Raw genomic sequence first — 27909 nt, forward strand, 5'->3', positions numbered from 1 at the left:
CAAGGACTTGGATCATCTTCTACTGCTTTCCCAGGCCATGGCAGAGAGCTGGATCAGAAATGGAGCAGCAGGACTTGAACCGGTGTCCATATGGGATGCTGCCACTACAGTCGGTGGCTTTACCTGCTATGCTACAGTGTGAGCCCCTGGTGCCCTTTTCTTGGGGTTGAATCAAATTCTTCTTGGGGGTGAATCAATTTTCTTCTTTTCTACCTTTGCGGAATAAAATAGTCGGAATGTTGTGGTGATGTGCATTGCTTTTCCAGTTGGTTGATAACGTCCTAATCTGCTTCGAGGTGGCTTTTGTTGAGAAAGTGTGGTGGTGGTGTGGGGTACATTCCCTGCCCTGCCTTTCTGAGCATTAGAAGGAGGCATGATGTGCGGGTTGCAGTGGAGGTTTAGGAGAGTCTGTCTTGTGTGTTCTCTGAGACTCAGTTTCCTGTCCTTGGCCATTGGCATCCATGAGTTGTTGTTGAAATTATACTGCTTTCATCTTTTTTCTTTTCAATCATTTGTTTATATATATACTAGGAGGATGTGCAGGACAGAAAGATGGCTCCTTATGTGGCTGCTATTCTAGCGAACTTCTTAGGGTGAAGGGAAGCTGGAGCAGGAAGTTTTGCAAAAGTGTGTTTGTATGAATCTTCCCAAAACCTCTCTTATGTTCTTGTGTGATTTGTGTTGAGTACTAATGTTATCCAACACTGTAAAAATTTTGGGCCCGAGAGTTCTCTGTTATCAGGGCCTGTCCTGTGTGTTGATGTTCAACACTGTTCTTCCAAGCCACTACCAGAAAGCAGTACCCTGCCCCCACGTTGTGCCAATCAAACATGGCTTCAGACGTTATCAGCTGTCCCCTGGGTAACAGAGTCTCCCCCAGTTGCAAACCAGTGGCCTACCTTATTAGAAGGTATTTGTATATCACTAAGTTAGGGAAATACTGCACTGAAATATCAGTACAGCAAAGCAAACTAGATTTGAAATAATTTTAATTAAAAAAAGTTCTTCAGGATTTATTGAAAGAATTCCAACACAGAAACCCTTTTCTGTCATTCTCTACTCACTCCCCTTTTTATACAAGGGAAGAGTAAAGAAAAGTAAATATGTATTCTGTGTGTTGAATTTTTCCCCAACTATGTTCTGGCACAAGGTATAAGTTGCTAAAATTCACCATGGAGAGAAAGATATCTTAATCAGTAATTATGCAAAGCTCCAACTTTTATGGAAATTGTGGTAATCATAGTTCAAGTGGCATCAAGAATGTCTAAAGTTACAAACATCTGATTCTCTCTCTCTTTTTAAGTTGTGCTAAAAGGGCTCACATTCATTTTACTTTTGTGATGATCCCAGGGCTCCTCTCTCTTCACTAGAAGTTTGCTTGACCACCTGGGCAGAGTGGGGGCCTTGGTTGGTTTCAGTGAGGAGCTCAAAGTATTACAGGGAAAGCACCAGAGCTCCAAGCACTGAAGTTGCTTGTAATTGGAAAAGGTTATTTCTGCATTTGAGCTGGAGAAAGCCCATTGCATGTTAATGACAGTTAGGGCCACCCTTGGACTTGGAGAGTAAGACTCCTAGATACACCTGAGGCCCATCTCTTTGGTGCTGAGTGGAAACTTATGGGCTGCAGTGAGTACAGATGGCCCCTCCTGCAGGAAGGAGATTAAATGACATCTGCTTAACAGAACGAGCTTCTGTGATAGCCATGGAAATCGAAGGCACCTCAGTTCTGGGTCAGGAATCATGGGCATGCATGGAGAGCTGCTGGGATTAAGTAGACAAGGTGGTTCTGTGCAGTAACAGGTAGACGAAAGGTGCTAGCTTGGTCTCATGCAGTGTGGAGGTGGTCTAGAGCTCTATTCTGCAAACTGAGGCAGTCAGGCAGCAGGGAGGGGCAGCAGGAAAGAACAAGTGTGCAGATTTATCTCCCTACAAATATGTTCTCGTGTCCCAAAGTCCCTGGAGGCCTGCAGCTGCCAAGCAGCTCACGGTCTCCTGTTTGTTTGTTGATAAAATTCAGAGCCCTGTGTGCCTGGGAAGCTGTCTGCATACTGTGTCTGCTGTCGTCCACCACAGGCCTGTCTGCATTTCAGTGAGATTTGGTTGGTGGCACCTGTCACATTCCTGTGCAAGGAAGAAAATGTCGTTTCAGAGTTTTCAGAGCCCCCATTTTTGTATTTTTCAAGAGCATTAATGCACCTTATATTTCAGTTTTATGGCAAGCAGATGGGATCACTAAAGCCTAAATGTAGTTTTTCTGCATTTAAAAGTTCCTCTGTATAGGATACAGAGACACCGAGATTTGGGGAAGTTTGGGAAGACATTATTTGTCCAGATGAACCTGTGATGAGTTTCCTTCCTGCAGAGTATATGTAGCTCTCCCCAGTTATTTTTACAGAGTGTGTGTGTGTGTGTGTATGCTCAACTGCATTCAAAGTTTATTTTGATGCAAAAAAGTAGAAGTCCTATATAAGAAGAGTATTCAAAAAGTTCATGGAAAGATGTATTATGAAAAAACTATAGGTGGATTAAAAAGTTTTTGAACCAAAATAATTTTATCTTTTAATTCCATTTTTCTAGGAACATTTTGAAGTGTCTTCATGTAGAATTCTAATAACCATATAATAGGAAAATGACTGAAAGGCAAAGTAAAAGCATAGGCTAACGATTGAATTCCAGTTAAATATTTTCATTGGCATTGTCAAACATTTCCTTGTCCCTGCCCCGAATCATTTTTCTCCCTTAGGTATAAACTCAGGTATTAAGAAGAGCCCAATAAAAAATCAACATTGTAATTGATTCATCTTTGCAAATGTTTGAATTGAAGAATATGCTTCATACACTTAGTTAACATATCTCATAAGGCAAAGATTGTTTTCTTGCTCCTTTAAATCTAGGTCCGTGTACCTGAAAGAAATTAAGATGAATGTGTGTCTTATCTAAAGCAGTCAAAGGCAAATCTAAATGCAAACTCACATTGATGTGAAATGTTTGTACTGCCCCAATCTCATCAGGGTCCTTTCTGCTAATGGTACATGGGATGTGCTAGCTGCAGAGCTTTTGTTCAGTCATTAAAAGACATTATTAGGATGTGGAAGGAACTTAAAAGGCAGAGAAATGGTTTTACCTGTTCACAACAATGAGTCTTATTTATGGAGCCTTTGAGGTGGCTCATGGGTCCTGTCTCCAGGGGCCCCAGCACTTATGTGTGCCCACTCACTCTTGGGGCTGCCCAGCTGGACTTGTTTGTCTTGGTCTGCTGTGGATGTAGCCCTGCTCTCAGTTTTGGAAGCTTTCTCTCTGCCAGGCCACGTGCTTAGTGCTGGGAGACAGGCAGTTCCCTTGCTCTGGCTACATCTTCTTAATCTGTCTTGAGTCTTAACATTGGCTTTCTTCCCCTCTGATTGTCAGCAGAGCTATTGGGGTGTTGTTTCCTGGGAAGTCCGTGAGGGTAAGAATATCTGGAATGAAGATCATTCCTTCAGTGTTTGTTGCATGTGGGAAGGTGGAGTAGAAGGTTTGTGTAACTGGGTTTCCCAAAAACTTGATGTTGGTTAAGCCTTGTAAGCTGGGGATGTTTAGAAAAGACGTAAAGCATGGATCAAGAACCTGTCCCTCTTACTGGAATTCCCTGCTCCCACTGTGCCGCTGTCTCTCCTCAGCTGTCTTCAGCCATCCTGCTGTCAATTCCTGCCTCTCTGTCTTTTGCTGTCTATTTAATTCCCCCTAATCGTTTATTGGTTACCTGCTACTATTTAACAAACCACTCCAAAATAACAATTTTATTTGCTTGCTGTTCTATGGCTTGACAGTTTGGTCTGAGCTCAGCCAGTTGGTTGTTCTGCTGTTTTCTCTAGAGTCACTCACGAGCTTTGCCATGAAGTCACTTGACTGGGGCTGATGGCTTAGGTTGGCTTCACTGGTGCGCTTGCTTGGTGGTTGGTCTGCAGACCTCTTCTCCTTGAGGCTTCTCATTCTCAAAAGTTCAGCTTGGGGGCTCTATCTCTGGTGGGCCCAGAGTCAAGATCAGAAATTGCAAAGCCACATGAGGCCTTGGCTTGAAATTTATCTTCAGTTAAGGGCAGTAACCATTGACATAGTGCTGTAAAATAAGAGATGGTGTAGCATCAAGCATACATGTAGTTGTTCTTTTATATTTAAGATATTAATGTTTTGTTAGATGTATATATGGAAGATAACTTTTCTTAGCATTTGGTATGTCTTTTTGCATTTATGATGCCTTTTGACAAATAAAAGTTTTTGATTTTTAAAAATGCGATTTTTCAGTCTTTTGTACATTAGTTGATAAATATTTTTAAATTATTTATTTATTTAAGAGGCAGAGTTACAGAGAGAGAAAGAGGAATTGATCTTTTATCTGCTGGTTCACTCCCCAAATAGCTGCAACAGCCAGGGCCAGACCAAAGCCAGGAGCCCAGAACTCCATCTGGATTTCACTTACAGGTGGCAAGAGCCCAAGCACTTCCACTGCTTTCCCAGTTGCATTATCAGGGACCTGGATTGGAAGTGGAGCAGCTGGGACTTGAACCAGTGTTTGGATATGGAATCCCAGTATCGTAGGCAGTGGCTTAATCGGCTACACCAGAATTTTTGCTCTAAGAAAATATTTTCTCATCCCCAAAAACCAAATCATCATCTTCTGTATTTTCTTCTTGTTTTTTTTTTTTTTTTAAAGATTTATTTGTTTATTTATTTGAAAGTCAGAGTTACACAGAGAGAGGAGAGGCAGTGAAAGAGATCTTCCATCTGCTGGTTCACTCCCCGGTTGGCCACAATATCCTGAGCTGCACTGATCTGAAGCCAGGAGTCAGGAGCCAGGAGCCAGGAGCTTCTTCAGGGTCTTCCATGCAGGTGCAGGTGCCCAAGCACTTGGGCCATCTTCTACTTATTTCCCAGGCCACAGCAGAGAGCTGGATCGGAAGTGGAGCAGCTGGGTCTTGCACTGCAGGAGGCAGCTTTACCTGCTATGCCACAGCGTCAGCCTGTTCTCTTCTAACACATTTACAGTTTGAGCTATTTACATTGTGGTTGATGCCTACCCTGTTCTGATTTTGTGAGTGTTGATAGTTAGGATCCAATGTTATGTTTTTCCATGTGGCTAATCTAGAACCCCAGCAACATTAATCAAACATTCCATTCCCTCCCCATTGATCAGTGATGGTACATCTGCTGTGTATCACACTTCTGTGTGAGGGTATGGTTTCTGTTTTGTGTTAACCTGTCTCTTTGACAGGCCTGTACCGCTTTATGTTACCACAACTTTCTCATATGTCTTGATATCTGGTAGGGAAAGTACCTCAGTCTTGTTTTCTTCTCTAAAGCCATCTGTGGTGTTAGTGGTTTTTTGCTCTTCCCTAAAAAATTTAGTTCTAAGAAAATTACTGTCAGTGTAATCTGCTCAGATATAGATTGTTTTATATTGGTGAAGACTTGTGTGCTTTAAGGTTAAAACGAAGAGCTGAGGGAAGATGCTTAGGGTAGTGGTTAAGCTGCTGCTTGGAAAGCCCTCATCCCATATCAGATTACCTGGGTTCCTGTCCCAGTTGCACTTCAAGTCCAGCTTCCTGCCAATGTATGTGCACCCTGCCTGGGTGGCAGCAGGTGGTGGCTCACATGGTTGGATTCCTTCCACCCATCTGGGGGACTCAGATTGAGTTCCAGGCTCCTGGTTTCAGCCAGGCCTGACCTGTCCCAGCTCTTATGGGAATTCGGAGGATGAACCAGAGATGGAAGTTCTTAATATTTCTCTCCCCTCCCCCCATCCCTTTCCTTCTCCCTTACCCTTTTTCTTACTTTGTATGTGTCTCTGCCTTTCAAATAAATTTTAGAAAAAGACTGCTGGATAGTACATCCCAAACTAGGGGTTCCTGCTTCTAGGAAGGAAATGTGGGGGTGCAGTTTTGATTGCCATAGAAACTGGGGGCTCCTAGGAGTATTTAGTGCCCAGAAGCCAGGAATCTTGATGCCAAGAATACCCACCACATGCACATTTCTGTCCCAGAGAACTGACCCCTGATGACCCTGTAGGTTCCCAGTCCCTCTGGGCACCACTGCCCCGGGACTGGGGTGTGATAGGTGATCTCCATGAACACTGGCATGGGCTCTTGAGCCTCTTTGTCTTCTTTTTAGTTTTTGGGGATTTCTTGGAGCTCAGCTCTGTGTTACAATGAAATTTCATTTAGCGTTTCTATAGTTTTTGTAGAAGTAGAGAGATGCAGTCCACAGGATTGTTAGAAGTGAAATCCTTTTGTTCGTTTCCCTTGATTTTGTGTGCTGTATCCCAGGCAGGTGATAAGCAGTGGGATTATGCAGGGTCACAAAGATTGACTTCTCTGCCTGTGAATTAATCATCTCAGCAAGGTTGCCTTTCTGCAGGTGTGAAGGTAAACGGTGTGCCATCAGGAGAGCAGTGGCTGCCCTGTATCCAGTACTGAGTGTGCCGTGGTTCCTGTGATCAGAAAGCTTAGCTCTGTAAGCTGCTGCCTTAGGGTCCCTAAGTGAGCTTGTCAGCTGCTGCATGTCAGGGCTCCACTCTTGCCCTTCCTTCTGGCCTCCATACAAGTATTCAGCCATTTTGTGTCTGATGAAGGTGATTCTGTGCCATAGCTCATGGCTGCCAAGTTCATTGAGCTTCTTTCTTTGATAAGAAGAAACTTTGAGTAATAAAAAGAAATTCAAGAAAATACAAGAGCCAGAACAAGAAAGGGAAAGCAGACAGAAACAAGTCACATGGGGTGCTTCATTCTGCAGGAGGAAAGACCTGGGGCAAGGTTTGCCCAGAGGTTCCCTCCTCCCATAAACTTCTCAGCAAGTTTGGCATTTGAATATAAAGTGATGACTAGCAGCTAATGGCTATCACACGGGTGTCATTGGAGTAAGCCAGCCTCTTGGCAGACTGAAGCCTTCATCCAGGCTCCTTCTGCTTCAGATTCTTCTCTCTTACCTGATTACAGTGCTGCTAGTGCCATGGTCCCTGATTCAGAGCCAGACATACTCTAAGACAAGGACACTCAAGCCACTGTCTCATTAGATTCAGCTACAGTACTTTTTTCCTCCCTATAAATTTATCTATATATCTATCTAACTTTTTGAAAGGCAGAGACACAAAGAGAGACAGATACACAGAGATCTTTCATCTGCTGTTTCACTCCTCAAATGCCCTCCAAAGCCAGGCCTGGGCCATGCCAAAGGCAGGAGTCAGGAACTCCATCTGGTTCTCTTACATGATGGTAGAGATTCAAGTCCTTGAACCATTACCTGCTTCCTCTTGGGATACACATACACAGGACACTGGATTGGAATACAGAGTAGGAACTGGAAACCACACACTGCAGGCAACCCCTGTGACATCTTAAGCCCTATGACAAATGCTTGCTCCTAGAGAAGGTTTTTCAAGTGTTCAAGAGTCTTTCTATTCCAAGTATGGTAGACCTGCAGTATTGACAAGTATCATTCAGAGCTTGTAAAAAACGCAGAATCTTGGGCATGCCTACTATATCAGAATTTGCATTTAACATGGCTGCCCCTGGGATCCAGATGTTCTGTGTGTTAGTCAGCTTTTCTTTACTATAACGAAATAGCCGTGGCAGGCTGCTTTGTAAAGCAAAGAGGTTTATTTTGACTCATGGTTCTGGGATTGCAAGGTCCAGGGGTCTCATCTGGTGATGGCTTCTTGCTGCTAGTCTCAAGGTGGTGCTGAGCATGGCGTGGCAAGAGACAGAGAGTGTACGTGTGTGTGTGTCTATGTCTGTGTCTCTGGTCTCTGTCCCTGTACTTAGGAAGTCACCCTGATGACTGATCTCATCCTAATCACTTCCTAAAGGCCCCATCTCTCCACACCATTGTGATTAAGTTTCTGTGCTCTTAATACCATTAACATATGACTTTGGGAATTAAATTCCTGCGTGAGTTTAAGCCTTATAATCCTAGCCCTGAAAATTTGAGAAGCCTTCCAGGGGAAGGTGATTCTAATGTTCTGTTCCCCAGTGTTATAAAACACTGTGGCAAACCACTATGTTAGGCCCTTAATAAGTAGAAAAGGAAGACAGCTGAACTTTTGCATACAACGTGGTTGGAAGAGTGGGTATGATAAGATGCTCATAGTTTGTCCAGGGCTGGCAAAAACAGATGTTGCGGGGTTTTTGGAGGTGATTAGTGTGAGACAATAAGGTTTTTGTTTTTTGGTGATCAGTGTGAGACAGTAAGCTCTGTGTGGTATGTGGTGTATTCAGTTACTTCAACAACTAATGAACGAATTCATCAATTAATTTGGTAAAAAATGAGTTGTTTGTAATATATGAAATTATTATATATACATTTTATTTATTATATAGATGATATAAATTATTGTCTTAGCTTGGGCTACTATAACAAAGTACATAATAAACAGTAGTGATTTATTACTCACTGTTTTGGAGGCTGGGAGGTGCCCCCATCTAGATGCTGGCCCATTCAGTTTCCAGGTGAGGGTTCTTGTCCTGGCTTACAGACAGCTGCCTTCTCACTGTGTCTTCATATGGTGGAGAGAGAGAGAGGGAGCTCTGGTCTCACCATCTTATGAAGGTTCTGGTTCCACCATGAGACTCTCCCCTTCATGATCTTATCTAAAGTTAATTATTTCCCCAAATCCCCACCTTCAAATTTAGTTACATGGGGTTAGAGCTTTTTTTATTTTTTATTTTTTGACAGGCAGAGTGGACAGTGAGAGAGAGAGAGACAGAGACAGAGAGAAAGGTCTTCCTTTGCCGTTGGTTCACCCTCCAATGGCTGCTGCGGCTGGCGTGCTGCGGCTGGCACACCGCTCTGATCCGATGGCAGGAGCCAGGTACTTCTCCTGGTCTCCCATGGGGTGCAAGGCCCAAGTACTTGGGCCATCCTCCACTGCACTCCCGGGCCACAGCAGAGAGCTGGCCTGGAAGAGGGGCAACCGGGACAGAATCCGGCGCCCCGACCGGGACTAGAACCCGGTGTGGGGGCGCCGCAGGGCGGAGGATTAGCCTAGTGAGCCGTGGCGCCGGCCTAGAGCTTTAAAAAAAAAAAGATTTATTTATTTTTATTTGAAAAGAAGAGTTACAAAGAGAAAGAAGGGGAGGGAGGGAGGGAGGGAGCGAGAGAGAGAGAGAGGTCTTCCATCTGCTGGTTCACTCCCCAGTTGGCCACAATGGCCAGAGCTGTGCCAATTCAAAGCTAGGGGCCTGGAGCTTCTTCTAGGTCTCCTGCATGAGTGCAGAGGCCCAAGGACTTGGGCCATCTTCTACTGCTTTCCCAGGCCATAGCAGAGAGCTGGATTGGAAGTGGAGCAGCCGGGACCTGAACCGGCGCCCATATGGGATGCCGGCACTATAGGCGGCGGCTTTACCCGCTATGCCTCAGCGCCGGCCCCATGGTTAGAGCTTTAACATAAAATTTTTGAGCAGAAAGACCCAAACGTTTAGTCCATAACAATTATGATATAAATTGATTTATGAACAAATTTTATGTATTTATATATCATGTATTATGAAGGTTCTTCAAGAAGTTCATGGAAAAGTGGAATTTTTGGTGCAAAACCTTTTGAAAACCAGGCATAGGAGGGGTCTCAAATATTTATGGAAAAAGCATATTATGGCAAATCTATGCATGGGTTTCAATTTTTTTGGCACCAAGGTGTGCTTATGTTTTAATCCCATTTTCCACAAACATTTTGAAGTGCCCTTATACATGAAAAGGCTGTAATATGAAATAATAATGGTAGTAATGATGAAAACCACCACCAATTAAACCAAGATTGTGGAGCTTACATGTAGGGTACCTAACAGTATAGGAACACACAAAAACCAAGCTCGACCCGGGCCCCCGCACTCAGGGATGGCTTTTAGCCATTGCTGTACTGGCCGCCCATGGTTTCTTGTGCTTTCGTCTGACAGGACACAGGTTCTGCAGCGAGCAAGGCAGCAGTGGAGAGACTGCTCCGGAGGAGACGGAAGGGCCGGACGCGGAATCCTCCGATGAGATTGATCACAGTGGCAAGGTGAGAGCTTTTCATTTTCACATCTCCTGTCTGAAGCCACTCAGCAGTCACAACTGCCGTGTCACCTCGCAGCTGTGTGTGGTTAGGCAGCCCCTCCACGGGACTGAGCGTTTTTACGTCTGAGATGTTGCTGCAAAGCAGGATATGAAATCCCAATTACAGCCTTGATAACAAACTGTATGGGAGAATATGGGGCAGAAATCAATCATCATGAAACCGAGTCCTGTTTCTTTAATTTCTGCCACTGCTGGAGCTCCCCGTTAATGTCCTAATTTCATCCTATCTGCTTCTTCCATCTTCATTTGTGTGGGAGAAACAGCATCCACAGTGCGTGTGACGGAGTCAGCTGTGTTGTGTGCTACTTAGGGTTCCTGTAATGAACTCCTCCTGATTCATGTATGTTCAGCTCTTGTTAGAGGTGAGCATCTTCTACATTAAAGGGAAAGAAACATTTCTTTATTATTGTTAATCCAAATAGATCGAGCCTTGGCTGAGTACTGTGAGAAAGTTCTCCTGCCTCTTTGATGCCAGACCCTGAAGTTTAAATATTCTGTGTCTCTTATATCCAGGACACTCCCACCCGCACACAGTCACGCGTGATTTTGTTTCTATGCGTGATCTGTTCTACTCTGTTGTTGACATAGTTATGCCAATCCCTCCTCCCTTCTCTCAGTCTTTCGTTTGATATTTACCAGGCATTTAACCTGAGCAAACCACATAACTGGGGCAGTTGGGCCTCGAATCTTGGCTCTATATGTGATACTGGTATAACAAGCCGTGTCTTAGCCCACTGTGCCTGGAACTGTCCTTTTAGAAACCTACATTTCTATATCTTTCCTGTTTTGTCTTCCTTTGTGTTAAACTATTCTTGTAGGGCTTTCTTGGATACATATGTCTGACTATACTTAGCATTTATTTTACTGTTTGTTTCTCTTTCCACCACAGAATTGTCATTCTTGGTCTTTATTAAGCTGAGCACAGTTTAAAAAAAAGCATTTGAAAGTATGTTAATAGTTGTGGAGTAAAAGCCATTATATTATTGATTATTAATTAAAAAACAGATAGATGGAAATGCGTGTTTCATTCAAAGCCAAAAACAAAACAAAGCAAAAATTGCCCAAAGTTATTTTTTATTCATGTGGTCCTTACATTAGTTTTACCCATTTTGGCCAGTTGCTCTTAAGAGAAACATATTTCTAAAGTAAGATAAGATATTTTGAAAGGTATTAAGTTATTAGAGTAAAATTTTTAATTTTCAATTTCTAATGCGATTAAGGAAAATAGCTATTTTCCATGGATTGAAAGCTTTTATTTCTGAATAGTTTCTGACTTGGATCATTTTTACCTCATTGTAATGGCTCAATGTTCTCATCCTCTTGTGGATTTTAAGAGAAATTGTTTCCGTTTTAAATACAGTGAGTCATTAGGTCCTAAACAGAATCCACTATAATATGAGCTTCTAGCTGTGCAGAGGAAGGAAGAGGCCCCAGGGCTGTGTCGACTGATCCCAAATGTCTCTGACTTCATCTCGGGAGCCTGGCCCCGATCTGCCCCAGAACAGAGAGCGGCAGAGGTAGAGCAGGCGGCGCTGCCCCTGGGTTTCCCTGAAGAAACTCACTGTGGACTTTCTAAAGAGACAGGATTTCCTCAGCATGCCTGACAAGTTGGGGCGGATATTTTTAAAGATCAGGCAGTAGACTGCATTCACACCAGAGAGTCCCGTTCTGTTTTTGCTGGATTGGCTGTAGGGAGCACCTTACCAATTCTGTACCAAGAAATACTTCCTGGTTTTGGCTTGATTCAGATGTTTCCTTTGAAATATTTTGCTTTGTCACCCAGAATAGTCTTTGATGAGTTAAATTTCTCATTTGCAATTTTTGAAAGCAAAAACTTAAATTGAATGAGCAGATCTTGGAGACTGGGTCCTCTTTTGAAAGATTAATAATGAATGAGAGGTAATTCTTAATATTGCATATTTATCAGGCGCTGTTCTATAAGAGCTCATCTTGTCTTCATAGCACTCTTGAGAGCGATACTAGTATTTTTCCTACTTTATTGATGTCATTATAAAATTATCTTCCCTGTTTTATACTTGAGGCTAATGAAACAAAGGTTAAACAAAGGACACACAGCTCTACAGAGGCAAAATAAGAATGAAGCTCTAGTTGGCTCCATGCCTTCTGGTGGTAATGGCTGTACCAGAACCACTTTCTGGTCATACTGTTAAAGTCTAGTGTTAAATATCTGACTGTTGAAAGAAGAAATTGATTTATTAGTACTGTTATAGGCCCATTAGATACACAGTGATTAACCACTTAAATAATTTTTCTAATCTGGATGTCTTTTTATGATTTAAAGTAAGAACAAACAAATATCTTTGCTTTTAAAGATTTATATATTTACTTGAGAGGCATGGTTACAGACAGAGAGAGATCTTCCATCTGCTGGTTCACTCTCCAGATGGCCACAACAACCAGATCTGAGCCCATCCGAAGTCAGGAGCCAGGAGCTTGCTCTGAGTATCCCATGTGGATATAGGGACCCAAGCACCTGGGCCATCCTCCACTGCTTTCCCATGCCACCAACAGGGAGCTGGTGAGACTCAAACCAGCACCCATATGGGATGCTGGCACCACAGGCGGATGCCTGACCCACTACATCACAGCACCAGCCCCAAGAAAAAGTAAATGTCTTAAGTTTTTTTAGTAAGGTTAAAAATTTTTCGGTGCATTTCCTATATTGGTATGTAGCTTTTCTGGAATAAATTCAGAATTAATTTTTAAATTGTAAAATACCTAAATGTGGAAGGATCGTCTTAGCCTTGCCTGAATTCAACAGCCTAGGTGTAAGAATGTAGATGGATAGGTGAATAGATAGATAGATACAAGTAATCATTTTTTTTCCAGCTGAGTATGAGAGGGCTGTTGATTTTGAGGCTATTGTTTAATATTATTTTTCTATTCTTCCTTAATGAGCCATTCTACATAGTCTTGGACAAGATAAACAGAAGCTCTGTGTCTTCCCGAGTTTTTATAATAGCAGATTTTGCTCTGCATGGCCTTTTGGAGTGGAGCAAGTGGATAATTGTGTGCTTGTTGTTGTGCGGTGGTGGTACTGGAATGTCACAGTTGGGGGTGGGGCTGTCACAGGGCAGGGGCAGCCTGGCAGCCTTTCGCTTGGTGGCTGCCTCCTTCCTCCGGTGACTGTGGGTGACAGCCACTGGCTCCTTGTCTCCCTTCCCCTGCTCTCACTTGAAAACTCTTGTTTTGGGAAGTGAATGCTAATTAATAGCACAGGTCAGTGGAGTCGTGTGCCTTGCATTCCAGGCCCCTCAGCAGCTATGATTTTGTTTGCCATTTAGCTTATCTATTAGAGGCATTTTCTGGACAATTCCATTTTCAGAAGATTTTTCTTTTTAAATTCCTAGTGTTATCTTCTCAGAAGTGTCTGCTTGTGTAACCAAGCGGTAGTGCAGAATGTGAAGCTATGCACTGCTCTTTTGTTTTCTGTTTAAAGAAGCATCTTGTGTTTGAGAGCCGGCTTCTGACACTGGGAGGAGGGCGTTCAGAGTTGTGGGAGCCAGGCAGGTTGAATATTCCCTTGCAGGGCAGGGTGCCGGCCAATCAGCGGATCCCCGCTGCAGGCTAGAGGCCGGGGAAGCATTTGGGGCTTTGCTTTCCTGCCTGTTTGGCTCTCCCTTTCAGGAAGTTTTGTTGTTTAGTCAGGTGAAATCAACGCATGAGTTCTTGTCCACGCTTCAGCCTTTGACAGCCTCCCAGAGGGGACTGACGGGAAGCAGGTGCTGCCTGCAGGGTGGCGTTGGCGCTGCCCTGGCTGCAGGGAGATGTGGCTGTAGGTTTTCAGGCGAAAGTCAGCATGGGATGTCCACACGAGAGGATGCTCTCTTCCGAGCTGGAAGGCATTCGGGGCTCTCGGGGTATTTTAAGAAACTTGCATTTCCGGGTGGAACACATCAGGTGGTAGAGCTGATGGCCTTGAGCATAGATTCCTCATGATGTCTGCACTGTGGAAAATAAAGCGCAAGCCGAGGATTGAAAACAATGCCAAGTACAGTGACTCCGTGTATCGGACACTTCATCTGGTGAGCACGTTTGCTGTTTGAATTTGTCTCGCTGGCCTAGCCTGTGTCACCACTGTCCAGCTGGGTTGTTTTTCAGCCCAGATGATGGTGATTATCTCTGTCGCATTGCCCCAGATTTTATCCCTTTGCTCTGTAGACCCCTTTTTGGTGAAATGTGTGTGTGTGTGTGAGTGTGTGCATGTGTATATGCAGTAACCTTTTTTGCAGAATGGGGGTCAGTAGTTGGTGTGGAGTTGGATTTGCCTTGAATCTTTATATTTGTCTATTCTTTCATACTTAAATAGCAGAAATTTCTGCTTTGCATCTTTTTTTTTTCCTATCCCTGAAATATTTTGTTTCTTTTGACTATGGACATTGTAAGTGTGTTTTGCGTTACCTGCCTGGCCAGTGCCTCCCTGTCTCACCTCCACCTGGGTAGTTTGAGTGTTCAGCAGGCGTTTCTGAAGGAGGATGCTCCCTTGCCTCCCTCCATAAAGCTTCTGGTGTTTTTTATGCTATTTCTGCTTTCTGGATAAGTAGATGGGTATACTTGTGGAAGTGTGTTGGCCCAGGGATGTGTTAACCATTTAATGGCAATGGACTTACTTGAGCAGGGCAGTTCCTAAAACAAATATTAACTCCCTACGGAGCAGATGTAGTGGGTTAATAGCAAGAAATGACTTTAAAATCAAATTTAATCATCCAATAGTTTTTTGATTAATATGAGTTGACCATTAGAGTTTGTGTCCTGTCATAAAACTTAAACTTTGACACTGAAGGTGTCTGTTTTAACCAAATAAGTCTTCATTGTTCTTGGATATTTCTTCTTCACCGTTTGTTCTAGAAGAAACTAAAAATGATGGTGGAAAGTCCTTGGGATTCCTGGGCTCTGACATTACAGAGTACATTGCTTTGCTGTTTGGTCCCCCAAAAAAACCTCGTATAAAGACTGTAAGATTTTAGGCCACTGTTTCACCTTTGAAATCTGTAGGATGTGTTAAATCAGGCAGATGCAAAGAGCAGTTCTAGAATTCTGGACTCTTCTAAAGGTAGACATTGCCTTTTGTGGTTGCATAACAGGAAGAGCTTAAACAGCTGGGTGGCTCCAGTTGATAGTGTCAACTTCAAAGTACACCCCTCTCTTTGTCCTTCCTTTTCATCTTCCACAGGAGGAAAGCGATATTCTAAACATCACACTCCAGGCCGGCCCAAGTATAGTGGCCCACTTCCTCTTGCCTCATCCTCTGTTCTCTGTGTGTTGGGTGGGTAATTCTTAGTCCTGACAGTGACACAGCCCCACCACCCCATAACAATTTTAAACTCTCCAATGCCTGTGAGTGCCTCTCGGTTTCCAGGGTGACTGATTACAGTTCTCAAGGGGAGAGCCGTCTATGTCTTTCCTGTGGAGAAGTCCAAGCTATCTTCCCTATGCAGAAATCCCTACTCATTGGCCCTAGGTCCAGGAGGCCTGGCTAATGGGAGCTTGATGGGATCATCCCCTTGAGACTGTCTTCCCGGGCCCCTGTGCTCGGTGTGTGTGAATGGCCAGATTGCTGCTGGACACTCAGTGATCGAGCTGGGCACAGTACAGCCCTGACGTCATCCATGTTTTACATCAAACTCAAGCCACCTAGAGAAGGTCTTGGTGGATTTCCACGTGCAGACCTTCACCCACAGTGAAGAGGGGAGGGAAGTTAACAGCTGATCCATTACAGGAGGCTGCTTCAAAAAGTTGGTGGGAGAATGAGGTTAAAAGATAAGTGTATTTTAGTGCAAAAAATTCTGAAATCCCTAGGTTTTTCTTTTTTTTTTTTTTTTTTATCTTTTATTTAATGAATATAAATTTCCAAAGTACGACTCATGGGTTACAATGGCTTCCCCCCCCATACCGTCCCTCCCACCAACAACCCTCCCCTTTCCCACTCCCTCTCCCCTTCCATTCACATCATAGGTTTTTCTTAATACATATTTTCCCTAAATTTTTGGAAGACCCCCTCTCACATGCAAAATCTCTAACTTTGAGGTATTTTAAGGAAGACCTGCATCTCATTGTTCATTCAACAGATATTTTGGGGGTGATTGTATGATAAAACAATATTCTCAAACCCGAGGACATCCTTTTAAGCTTATTGTTTCCAAGAAAATAATTGAAGAGACTCATCAATAACATTCCTGGATTTTTGTATGCTTTAGGACATGTACTTATGTAACACATTTTTATTCAAATAATATGTACTTAGCAACTGAGAGTAAGTCCACTTAGACCCAGTTTCTTAGGGTACACCTAAGAGTTTGTACCTTGAATCCAGGCACAGGGTTACCAGTGGACAAATGGCTTTGTCCCCTGCTCAACTCTAGGGACTGCCCTGCGAAGTTTGTTCTAGGCTTAGGAGTGTCCGACAACGAAAGAAGCCTAAAGCTCTGAATTCTCTGAAGAGGATAAAAGGGAACTTCTAAATACATCCTAGGATGCTTAGGGTACAGTTGCTCCCCTTTATCTTTGAGGGATTTCCCAAGCCGCTCCTCCCCGCAATGGATACCTGAAACCATAGGTGGTACCAAACACCATGTGTCCAGTCTTGTGTTGCATAATAATGGGGATGTATTCTGAAAGCTGTGCCATCAGCCAATTTCCTGTTGTGTATCCTTTATGGGAGTGAGATGGCTATGATGACACCAAGTCTTGTGGGACCACTGTGATGGGTACAGCCTGTCATTGACCTACATGTTGTCATTTGGCACATGGCCATACTGTGTTTGGAAAAACAAAGTTTAATTTATAAATTAGATGCAGTAAGAGAGTAACAACAGTTAAGACAATAGAGCAGTTATACCAATATACCCTAGTGAAAGTTATGTGAATGTAGTCGGCCTCTCCCCCACCTCCACTTCTGTTTTTCTCTCAAGAGTAAAGAGAAATGTTAATATTTGGGGGACCATAGGTAAAGGGGGAACTACTATAGGAGAGTGACTCAAAACAGTCATGGAACATGGAATTGTAAGTTTATTTTGGTGCAAAAAATGTGAAATCCTTGTATACAGGAAGTCTTCAGAAAGCTCCTAGAAAATGTATACTGTGAAAAAAACTATCCAAGAATTGACTCAGGGGCATATGTGGCAGAGGAATGGTGAATGAGTAACCCAGATGATTGGAAATGAGGTTGGTGTGGGAGAAAACTGGGTTTAAGCCCTAAAGCCTCTGCCACATCCCACTCCCCTAAAGGAAGGAGACCACACCTGAGAGGTGGTGTCAACTTCACATAGGAAAAATCAGGATCCCTATTCATACTCTTAAATGTAGGATTTCAAAGTATGTGTGGTGGCACAGAGGGAGTGCAAAGCTGGAAAAGTCCATCTCATACCTTTTATTATTTTACCAAGATGTCAGTGTGGCCTGAATTAGAGGCACAAAGGGAAGCGTCCTTTTGAATTTCTTGCTTTTCTTATGAGTCAGAAGCCCATATTTGGGATGTGCGTGGTATAATACATAAGGATGCTGATTCCACATGGGCAGTTTGTGTACATGATGAAAATTTTAGGAAGCTGTACTGTGCCTCTAGTGGGACTGCTATGGAGTCTAGGTCTAGCTTAATGAGCAGTTTTGCTATTTGTGCAGACAGCTGTTGGTGCAGTTGGGGCACCGTGGAAGCAAAGCCGCCCATTATCGATGTGTTGTGTTAGATTCCTTTGCTGGGTACCAATTGGGATGGAGGGAAGAGGAGTGACAGTTCACTGTTAGCTATTACAGCCTCTGTCCATGGGATTTTCGTTTTTGTAAAGGTTTTTTCTTTCTCATCATTGGATCATCCTAAAGTTACATGAACATTTTTGTTAAAATGGTTTTAATTTTAATTTTTAAGATGAAGACCTATTTATATATTTAATGATGATGCTGAATTATAAAATCATAACATAACTAAAGTAGATAAGTAAACTATTTCTACTGAAACAAACTTTGATTAAAAACACAGTCATTCTATTTTAACAGCCTTATTGAGATGTCATTCAGCCAATTTGGTGATTTCTTTTTCTAAGTCAGTTACTTAGGGGGAAATTCTTTGTGGGAATATTCACTATCTGAAACACACAGTTCCATAGAGGACTTTGAATAGTGCCATTGACAGGGGACCAATACTTCTGGCAAGTGAGAGTAGGCTTAGTGCCAGCAGCAAATAAACTGTCATAATTGTAAGACAATGAGAGTAGTAATTACACATGGGTTTGGATGCTGGTTCACTCTGCTTTCCTGACACTGCTGCCCATGCACCCTTGTTAGGTTCTGCTTTCCCTTGTCCTTGTACTGTCTTTGTTCCAGGCCTCCTTCCCTCTTGGGTAGCCTCATGAGGAAAAGGCTTATTAATGTTAGCTGCCTGAGACCCAGAGGAAGCTCCTGGCTCCTGGCTTCAGATCAGCCCAGCTCCGTTGTGACCATCTGGGGAGTGGGCCAGCAGACGGAAGATATCCCCCCCACCCCCACCTCTGCCTCTCTGTAGCTCTGCATTTCAAATAAATCTTAAAAAAATTTGCCCTACAGACTTGGTTTTAGCTTTCCTGCCCTGCACAAATACCAGCCTTGATTTTTAGCTTGGGCACTGACTGTTGTTTTGGGACAATGTTATCATATTCTTCCTGGGTAGGTGGGAGATAGAGAAAGTAATTCTGTTTTTTCTTTTTTCTTTTATTTTTTTAAGATTTATTTATTTGAAAGTCAGGGTTACAGAGACAGAGAGGGAGCAACAGAGAGGGACAGAGAGATCTTCCATCCACTGAGTCACTCTCTAAATGGCTGCAATTGTTAGGGCTGGGCTACACCATAGCCAGGAGCCAGGAACTCCAGCTAGGTCTCCCACATGGGTGTCAGGAACCCAAATACTTGAGCCATCTTCTGCTTTCCCAGGCACATTAGCAGGGAGCTGGATCAGAAATGGAGCAGCCAGGACTCAGACACTTATGTGGGGTGCCGCCATCATAAGTGGCAGCTTAACCCACTGTGCAACAACACCAACCCCATAATTCTTCCTGTTTATTGCATCAGTATTTATTAAAAACACGTACTTTGTGCCTAGGGTTGAATTAGACTGTAGAAACGGAGAAGTACAAGAAGGTAGCTTTTGCCTTCAAAGCTTTATCCATCAGACATTTTTAGAGCAGGACATTTGAGCAAATGTTTAAGAAACTAGATATGGGGCTGCAAAGTAGCTTCTGAGGCAACTTTGTAGGAGCTTTTAGAAACCACTGACACCTGCTTACCCCACCCCAGAAGTTCTGATTACGTGGATCTGGGGCGTGCACTGGGCATTGGGAGCTTTGAAACCCTCCTGGGTGATTGCAGTGCAGAGCCAAAGTGGGGAACTGCTGATCTCATAGGGTTTACAATGGCCTGTGCTTTGGAGAACTGTTTTTGCGCAACTTAGAAAACTGGAACTTTGTATTCCTAGAATCTGAAACTTTTGATGAGTACCAAATCTTGGGCAGCCTTTAGAGTCTTCACCTGAATCCTCTTTGACAGCGAGCAGGTGAGGCTGGGTCTCCCAGGGAGGCCTCTTTTAGGGCTAGTGTTTGCAAGGAGTGGTATCTTTCTGCCTTCTGAGAAGCTGCAGAGATGGAAACTTTTTTAAAGACCAGGCATGGGCATCTGTCTATTTTGAGAAAGTTGTCCTGGTGTCAGTTGTTCACAGCTAGAGGAAGACTGTTACCTTGTAAAATTGTCTTCCCACATTGCCAAGTAAGTAGATAATGTACTAACCGGAAGTCTCATCATTAATTAGCCTTGCACTTTGGGTACAATGCAATTAACTTCTGATTTATTAGCTTCTAGCAGATTAATTTGGAGCACAGGCATTGGAAGCAGACTGCTCCATCACTTAGAAGCTGCGTTGTATTGGATGAGTCATTTACTTCATGGAGCCTCGGCTGTGCCGGCTGTTAAATGGGTGTGATTATAGATCTCCCTTACCTATGGGAGGATTATGCATCAAACCAGTGCCTGGCCAGCAGCAGGTGCTCAGCCTTTGCCAGTGCTTGTTCTCACTGTTTTTGAGCACTCAGCGAGCTCTCATGATTTTGCAGCAGTTTGGGGGAACATGAGGTGGAATCCAACACCTTTAGGAGGGACAGGTGCCAGGTGGGTCTCCCTAACGCGGGGCTGACGGCATCTACCTTGCCTTCCCATCTGTGCTCTGAAGAGTACAGAACAGGTGGCCGCCTTCTGCCGCAGTTTGCACGAGATGAACCCCTCTGACTCCAGCCCGTCTCCTCAGGACTGCTCAGGGCCGCAGATGGCAACCATGAGACAGCTGTCGGACGCGGATAAGCTGCGCAAGGTGATCTGCGAGCTCCTGGAGACGGAGCGCACCTACGTGAAGGTACATCCTGCCCTCCCCTTCCCCCATATGCCCTGGGTCTGCGCACCCTCCTCTTCTTGAGACTGAAGTTGGTGTGTCTGTGTGGAGAGCTTTCCCTCAGTATCCATGCATGGAGACAAATTGGCTACAGGGACCCTGCAGCTACCAAAATCTATGGATGTGCAAGTGCCTTGGATAAAATGGCATAATGTTTGTGTGTAGTCCACACACTTCCTCTTGTATGCTTTAAATCATTTTTAGGTTCCTTACAATTCCTAATGCAGTGTACATGCCATGCAGATAGTTGTTAATACTGTGGTATTCACGAAAGAATGACTAAAGTCTGGATGAGTTCAGTACAAGCACACATTTTTTCCCAAATACCTTTGATTCATGGTTGGTTGAATCCAAGGCTGTGGGATCCACAAGCACAGAGGCAATGCTGTGCTGTTTTTTTTTTTTTTTTAATTTATTTTTTTCCTCAAGAACAAAACAAATCATGGGAATGGGAAGTACCTTGCGTTCTTCTCTGGAACTTGGCTTTCATTCGGAAGGTGAAGATCTTTTGAGTTTGAAGGAAGTGTATCAACTCAAGACAATTTTAATTCACTCATAGGGGCTCCAACATTGGGTGCCTCCATAATTACAAAAATTTTATTTATGTAGCAATTCACTGATTGGGAAGAGTGATTATGGTGAATTGAGTGATTCTACTGATGTTCTAAATTTGTTGCTGAGCTAATATTAAAACTGGAATTAGTTTTGAACAATGTGAAGATATTCGGTTTGTAATCTAATCTAACTGTAGGCAGAAGGATGCCAGGTCTGGTTTCTTTGTATCACTACTTGTTCTGATTCGAGAGTTACATTCCTGTGCGGAAGCAGTGTGCTGTTTTTAATTATCTCCTTCAGACTTTAAATCAGGGGTCAGTAAATTATGGCCTTCAGGCCAGTTTCAGCCCATGGCCTGTTTTTTTTAGATAAAGTTTTATTGGAACACAGCAACTCTTCCCTTTCATGTTATCAGTGCCTGCTTCCAGAATGCAGCCTGCAGTGGTCCTGACAGGGATCAAAGCCTGAGGTGGACCTTAGTGACCTACAGCCACTAATGCTAGCATGTGGTCTGTAATCTGTGTTTTCTCATTTAGATTCTTGATAGACTTTTAGATGTGCTAATGAGGTGTCCTTTCAACCCCTAGGACTTAAACTGTCTCATGGAGAGATACCTGAAACCTCTTCAAAAGGAAACTTTCCTCACCCAAGATGAGGTATTAACTTTCTCTTAACTTTGTCAGGTTTGACTTGGTGCAGAGGAAGGAATGGGGAGAACACATAAGGCTGAAGCTGTGTAGTTGTAATCGGAGGGTCGAATCCCTGTCTGCCAAGATTTGCTGTGTACTACGTTAGCGAGGAGTTGGCCCACCCTCTGGTAGAAGGATCATTACCCTACTGATTGATCAGTATCGATAGAAAAACTGTGCAATAGACACAAGTAAAGTTTCTGAACATTTATGAAGTATGGAGTGGATTCACTTCTTTCTCATGTTGCAGCTGGATGTACTCTTTGGAAATTTAACTGAAATGGTAGAGTTTCAAGTAGAATTCCTTAAAACGCTAGAAGATGGCGTGAGACTGGTCCCTGATTTGGAAAAGCTTGAGAAAGTCGACCAGTTTAAGGTGAGTGTCATGCGCAGATGGTGCACAGCTGTCCCCAGTGTCACGGGGAAGGGAACTATGGGTCAAGTTCAGTCCTCTGAGAGAATTCTGCAGGGTGTTCTTTGGGCAGCTCTTGTGCTCGTGGTGTTTGGACTACCCAGGGGGTGGGGGCTGGGGTAGTTCCTGAAGGGAATCTGAGGGCAGAGGCATGTGTGTCTTACTGTCATGCTAAGGGAAAACCAGTGCCATTGGCTTGAATTAAACTGCTGCATCTGCTGCTTCTGCTTTGGAAGACCTATCAACCTTGTCCTTTTGTTTATGAGGTGCCTCTAATACACTAGCCATTAGCAAATTAGAATAGCACCCTCGGTCTCCTGGTAAGCAAATTAATTCATCTGTTCCGGGAACCTTTCTTGGATGGAAATGCTTGTCTCCGTTATCCAGGAGGAAGACAGTCTTCCAGCACACAATGTCCTTGCAGCCTTAATGAGGATTGATGACTAGTGCCTTAGTAAGGATGCTTAGAGCTCGTTTCCTCTTCCCTGGCTGGCGTGCGTGATTGCACAGATTTCCTGTGCTGCACCTCCAGTCCACAGAACTCATTAATGCAGCTGTTGGCTTGTGTGCCACCCTCGGCTACTTTTAAATTTTTTTAAATAAAGATTTATTTATTTATGTATGTATTGGAAAGGCAGAGTTACATAGAGAGGGAGAGGCAGAGAGAGAAAGCAATCTTCCATCTACTGGTTCACTCCCCAGATGGGCTTGCAGTGGCTGGGGCTGGGCCAGGCTGAAGCCAGAACCAGGAACTCTATCTGGCTCTCCCGTGTGGGTGGCAGGGCCCAAGTACTCCAGCCATTTTCTTTCTCTGGTGCTTTAGCTGGGAACTGGATTTGGAAGCAGAGCAGCCAGGTCTTGAACTGGTGCTTGGATATGGGATGCTGGCATCATAGGCAATGGCTTAACTTGCTGTGCCTCAACATCAGCCCCGTACTTTTTAATTTCTTAAGAGATTATTTTTATTTATTTATTTATTAGGGACATACAGACAGAGTTCCCATCTGCCAATTCACTCCCCAAATGCTAGGAACTCAATCCAGGTCACTCTTGTGGGCGGCAGAGACTCCACTGCTTGAGTCAACTACCTGCCGCCTTCCAGGATGTGCAGTAGCAGGAAGCTGGAATTGGGACCAGAGCTGTCACTGGAATCCAGATACTCAGATATGGGATGCTGGAGTCTTAACCTGCATATTAATGAATTTTTGTTTCTTGGGTACTTTTTAAAACAGATTAATTTAGGTATACTTGCCATACAGTACACCACACATACTTGAAGTATGCAAATGAGTCCCCCCCCCCAAACACATACATTACGCACACACACACACACACTCACTCTTCTGAAACCATCATCACAATCAGGAAAATGAACATAATCATCACCTTGAAAGTCTTTTTCTTGGCGTTGGCACTGTGGCACAGCTGGTTAAACCACTGCCTGTGATGCCGGCATCCAATATGGGCACAGATTTGTATCCTGGCTGCTTTGCTTCCAGTCCAGCTCCCTGTTAATGTGCCTGGGAAAATCAGCAGAGGATGACCCAAAGTGCTTGGGCCCCTGCACCCATGTGGAAACCCAGAGGAAGCTCCTGGCTCCTGGCTTTGGCCTGGCCCAGCCCCTTCCATTGCAGCCATTTAGGGAGTGAACCAACAGATGGAAGATTCTCTCTCTCTCTCTCTTTCTCTCTTTCTCTCTCTCTTTGCCCCTCTCTCTCCCTCTCCTTCTGTAATTCTGCCTTTCAAATAAATAAAATAAATCCTTAAAAAGGTCTTTTTCTCCTCTTTGTGATTTCTCCCTCCAGCCTCTTACTGCTTTCCACCCACAGGCAGCCGTGCTCCGCTCTCTGTTACTATAAATATGTTCAAATAAGTTTTGATAGAATCTGCACTTGGCAGTGAGGGGTGTCTGAAGTCCCACAGAGAAGAAGCAATGGGACCATGCAGTCTTAGTGAATAAACCTGTCCCATTTGTGCACACTATGTACCCTGAGATCAACTTTTAAGGCCAAAAAGATAAACGAATCCCATAACATTTTATCTGTGGTTACTGTGTGGCAAGTGCTTAGTAAATATATGTTTTCTAAACATTTTATTTATTTGAGAGGCAGAGATCAGGAGTCAGACAGAGCTCCCGTCATATGCTTGTTCACTTCCCAAACAACTGCAGTGGTTGGGGACTGGACCAAGGCCAAACCCAGGAACACAATCCAGACCACCCATGTTGGTGGCAGGGACCCAATTACTTGAGCCATCACCACTGCGTCCCAGGGTCTACATTAGCAGGAAGCTAGAGTCAGGAGGAGCTGGAGTCGGAGCTGCGACTTGAATCCAGGAACTCTGAGATGGGGACACAGTTGTCTTGACCAGCATCTTAACTGGTAGGCCAAAAGCCTGCCCCTAGTGTTCAGTACACATTAAGTCAAACAAATGAATTGCTTTAGTATGCTTTGAGGGAGGGGCTACATTTCCGAGCATTTTCTCCCACAACTTTTTTTGGTTTAATTCTTTCATGCAGCTCAAAGGATAATGCTACCTCACGGTAATTCTTGCTAACATTTGCTATTCCAGATGCGTGGTGGGGGCAGAGGGTGGTCCTTGAGAAGTAGAGAAGGAAAAGTAGAATGCATAGAAAGAGAACTAGGCCTCTAATGACCGATCATGAGAGGTTTAAGATAAACCTGTTTTTGGTCAGTGGACAGACTGTCGGAATTTTCTGCCTTGTGCATTAGGTAAATGCACTTTGGGGAATCCCGTTTTTCACCCAAATCCAAAACCTAATTTCTTTGTTTGGAGTCTAAGTTGTAAGTCTAAGCCTAAATGAGCCAAGCCTCTGTCCAAACAGGATTAGGTCAATGTGGAATTTACAGAAGGTATTTTTCTGAGGCCTGTATCATGTACATATTTATATAAGATGTTTGGGATTAGAATGAATCCTGCTTCAGGCTTATTAAAATCCTATTAGGGATGGTCTCCCCACATTTTGGTCCCCTTGGGACAGGTGGTTCAGGCTGAGATAAAGGAGATTTCTATGGTTGGACATGTTTTTTTTTTTTTTTTGACAGGCAGAGTGGACAGTGAGAGAGAGACAGAGAGAGAAAGGTCTTCCTTTGCCGTTGGTTCACCCTCCAATGGCCGCCGCTGCAGCCGGCGCACCGCGCTGATCCGATGGCAGGAGCCAGGATCCAGGTGCTTTTCCTGGTCTCCCATGGGGTGCAGGGCCCAAGCACCTGGGCCATCCTCCACTGCACTCCCTGGCCATAGCAGAGAGCTGGCCTGGAAGAGGGGCAACCGGGACAGAATCCGGCGCCCCAACCGGGACTAGAACCCGGTGTGCCGGCGCCGCAAGGTGGAGGATTAGCCTATTGAGCCACGGCGCCGGCTCTGGACATGTTTTTTTCTTGAATGTGGCTTGTGTTCTTATGTGCCCCTGCTAGAAGAGAGTGATTTTGGAGAGAGTGGTAGTAGTGGTCAGGAAATGTGGTTTCTATTTTCAGGTGGTAAGCATTTCCTATGTGGTTTAACACTTATATCTCCCAACAAGAGCTAAGGAGATCATTTAGGAGATTTGGCTTCCCCCCTGCCCCAAATATGAGGCTATTTCAAAAAGTTCATGAAAATAGAATTAAAAGATAATTAAAAAAAAAAAAACAGAAACCTTGAAATCATGCATACAATGGATTTTCAAGAGGCTCATGGAAAATGTGTATTATGAAAAAATTTGACATAGATCTCAAAAATTTTTATTCACCAAAAATAAACATTTTTATTTCTCTTTCCATGAGCTTTTTGAAGTGCCTTCATATTTTCACATTAACATTCAGACATCCCAGACAGGCCATTAAAAGACATAGACAAGGAAAACCAGAAGCACCTGGGCTACAAGCATGGCGGCACCAAGACACATTGATTACGCCCATTTGTCTGCCCATATACTTGCTAATAGTCAATGTCAGGGTGCTGGCAAGCGGAAACAGACTCTGACAGGCGTGGATGATGCAGATTTGCGGGGGAAGGTCAGGTGGATGTGAACTCCCCTGTTATATCCGTGGCTGTTTCTAGATGAGGAAGCAAATGAACCAACTGAGCTTTTTCTCGTTCAATCCAGAAAGTGCTGTTCTCCCTGGGGGGATCCTTTCTGTATTATGCTGACCGCTTCAAGCTCTACAGTGCCTTCTGCGCCAGCCACACAAAAGTCCCCAAAGTCTTGGTGAAAGGTAAGGCCTCTGAGGGTTGGGGGCAAGTGGATTGTCTGTTGTCAGTTCACATTGTGTGGCTGCTGTTGGGGGCTCTTAGAAATCCAAGAGTTGTAGACCTTCCAGATAGATGTTCTCACAAGCCGCAAATGTGCTACTGAGAAATGAAATGCATTGCCATCCTGGGAATTAATAACTCATCAGCTTCTTTAGAATGAAAGCTTGGACCCAGCTACTGCGGGCTAGAATCGATGGATCATTTTGTGGTTACATGGGTTTATAAATCCTCTGCTTCTTCTCTAGTTTGTTAATATAATATCCTAACAAATATAATATTTGTTAATATAATATATAATACATCACAACCATTTTTTCAGATTTCACCTTTCCATCACATTTCTTAAAAAATCTATTTGAAAGGTGGGGCGGGGCGGGGGCAGCATTGTGGCACAGCAGGTTAAGTCACTACCTGTGATGCTGGCATCCCCTACAAATGCCAGGTCAATTTCCAGCTGTTCTGCTTCTGATCCAGCTCCCTGCAGATGTGCCTGGGAAAGCAGCAGAAGATGTGCCAAGTACTTGGGCCCCTGCCACCCATGTGGGAGACCTAGATTGAATTCCAGGTTCCTGACTTCCATTGTGGCTGTTTGGGGAATTAACCATTGGTTAATTCCTTTATTTATTATTAAATAAATAAATCTTAGAAAGGGATGGGGGTGGGGGAAAGAAAGACACAAACAAACAGAAAGAGAGCTTCCTTTTGCTGATTCACTTCCTAAATGACTGCAACAGCCAGGACTGGGCCAGGCCAAATCCAGGAACATGGAACTCCATCTGGGTCCCCCATGTGGGTGACAGGGAATCAAGTTCTTGAACCATCATCACCTGCTACCTCCCAGGGTTCTCATTAGCAGGGAATGAATTGGAAGCTGAGCCAAGACTTGAACCCAAGCACTCTGATGTGGGCTGTAGGTACCCCAATGTGCCAAATGCCTGCTCTGTTCCTCCATCTTGTTGTTTTTCTCCTGGGTGTGTAATGACAACTGCCAACATTGCAACTGAATTTGTTTTAGTTATTAATGAAAACTGCTCCAGTGGCAAATGTTTGTACAGGACAAAGTAGCACTTTTGTATGCACAAGGGACTTCTCCTAAGCATTCTGAGAAGATGATGGGGCATTCCAAGAGGCTCCAGAAGGTAGCTGTATTTGCACAGTGCAGTGTGTGGGTTTGGTTTTAGGTGAAAAGTTAATCTCCCAGAAGGAGAGTAGAGTCGTGATTAACAGGACGGTTAACAGGGACAAAATTACACCTAGACAGGGGGAAGGCTTCCAAGGTCTATAGCACAGTAGGGTGACTGTAGTTCCTAATATTGTATGTTTCACAGTAGCTAAAAGGGAGGATTTGGAATGTTCCCAACTCAAAGAAATTATACATGTTTGAGGTGATAGATGTACAGGCGACCATGATTTGATCACACACTGTGTACCTTTACCGAAACATCACACAAAACTCTAGGAACGTGTAGTTATTATGTGTCCGTTTTTAA

At 43.9% G+C, this 27909-nt stretch overlaps 1 protein-coding gene across 19 annotated transcripts in view; it reads left to right on the top strand.

Annotated features, from left to right (window-relative positions):
• TIAM1 (TIAM Rac1 associated GEF 1) overlaps window positions 1-27909 on the top strand; it is a 443084-nt gene that overhangs the window by 391375 nt on the left and 23800 nt on the right. For 16 of the 19 annotated variants that reach the window (XM_070071881.2, XM_051819224.3, XM_017347208.4 and 13 more), the window contains 5 exons: window positions 9924-10027; window positions 20294-20473; window positions 21652-21720; window positions 22004-22129; window positions 26274-26382. In XM_070071881.2, coding sequence (XP_069927982.1) covers window positions 9924-10027; window positions 20294-20473; window positions 21652-21720; window positions 22004-22129; window positions 26274-26382 — 588 coding nt within the window. Of the gene's footprint in view, window positions 1-9923; window positions 10028-13225; window positions 14130-20293; window positions 20474-21651; window positions 21721-22003; window positions 22130-26273; window positions 26383-27909 lie in introns of those variants that run through there. The other 3 variants (XM_051819220.3, XM_089331499.1, XM_051819229.3) reach the window with 2 other exon arrangements.

This window comes from Oryctolagus cuniculus, chromosome 4 (assembly GCF_051225735.1).
Source record: "Oryctolagus cuniculus isolate XC-2025 breed Fujian yellow rabbit chromosome 4, ASM5122573v1, whole genome shotgun sequence".
NCBI classification, from domain to species: Eukaryota; Metazoa; Chordata; class Mammalia; order Lagomorpha; family Leporidae; genus Oryctolagus; species Oryctolagus cuniculus.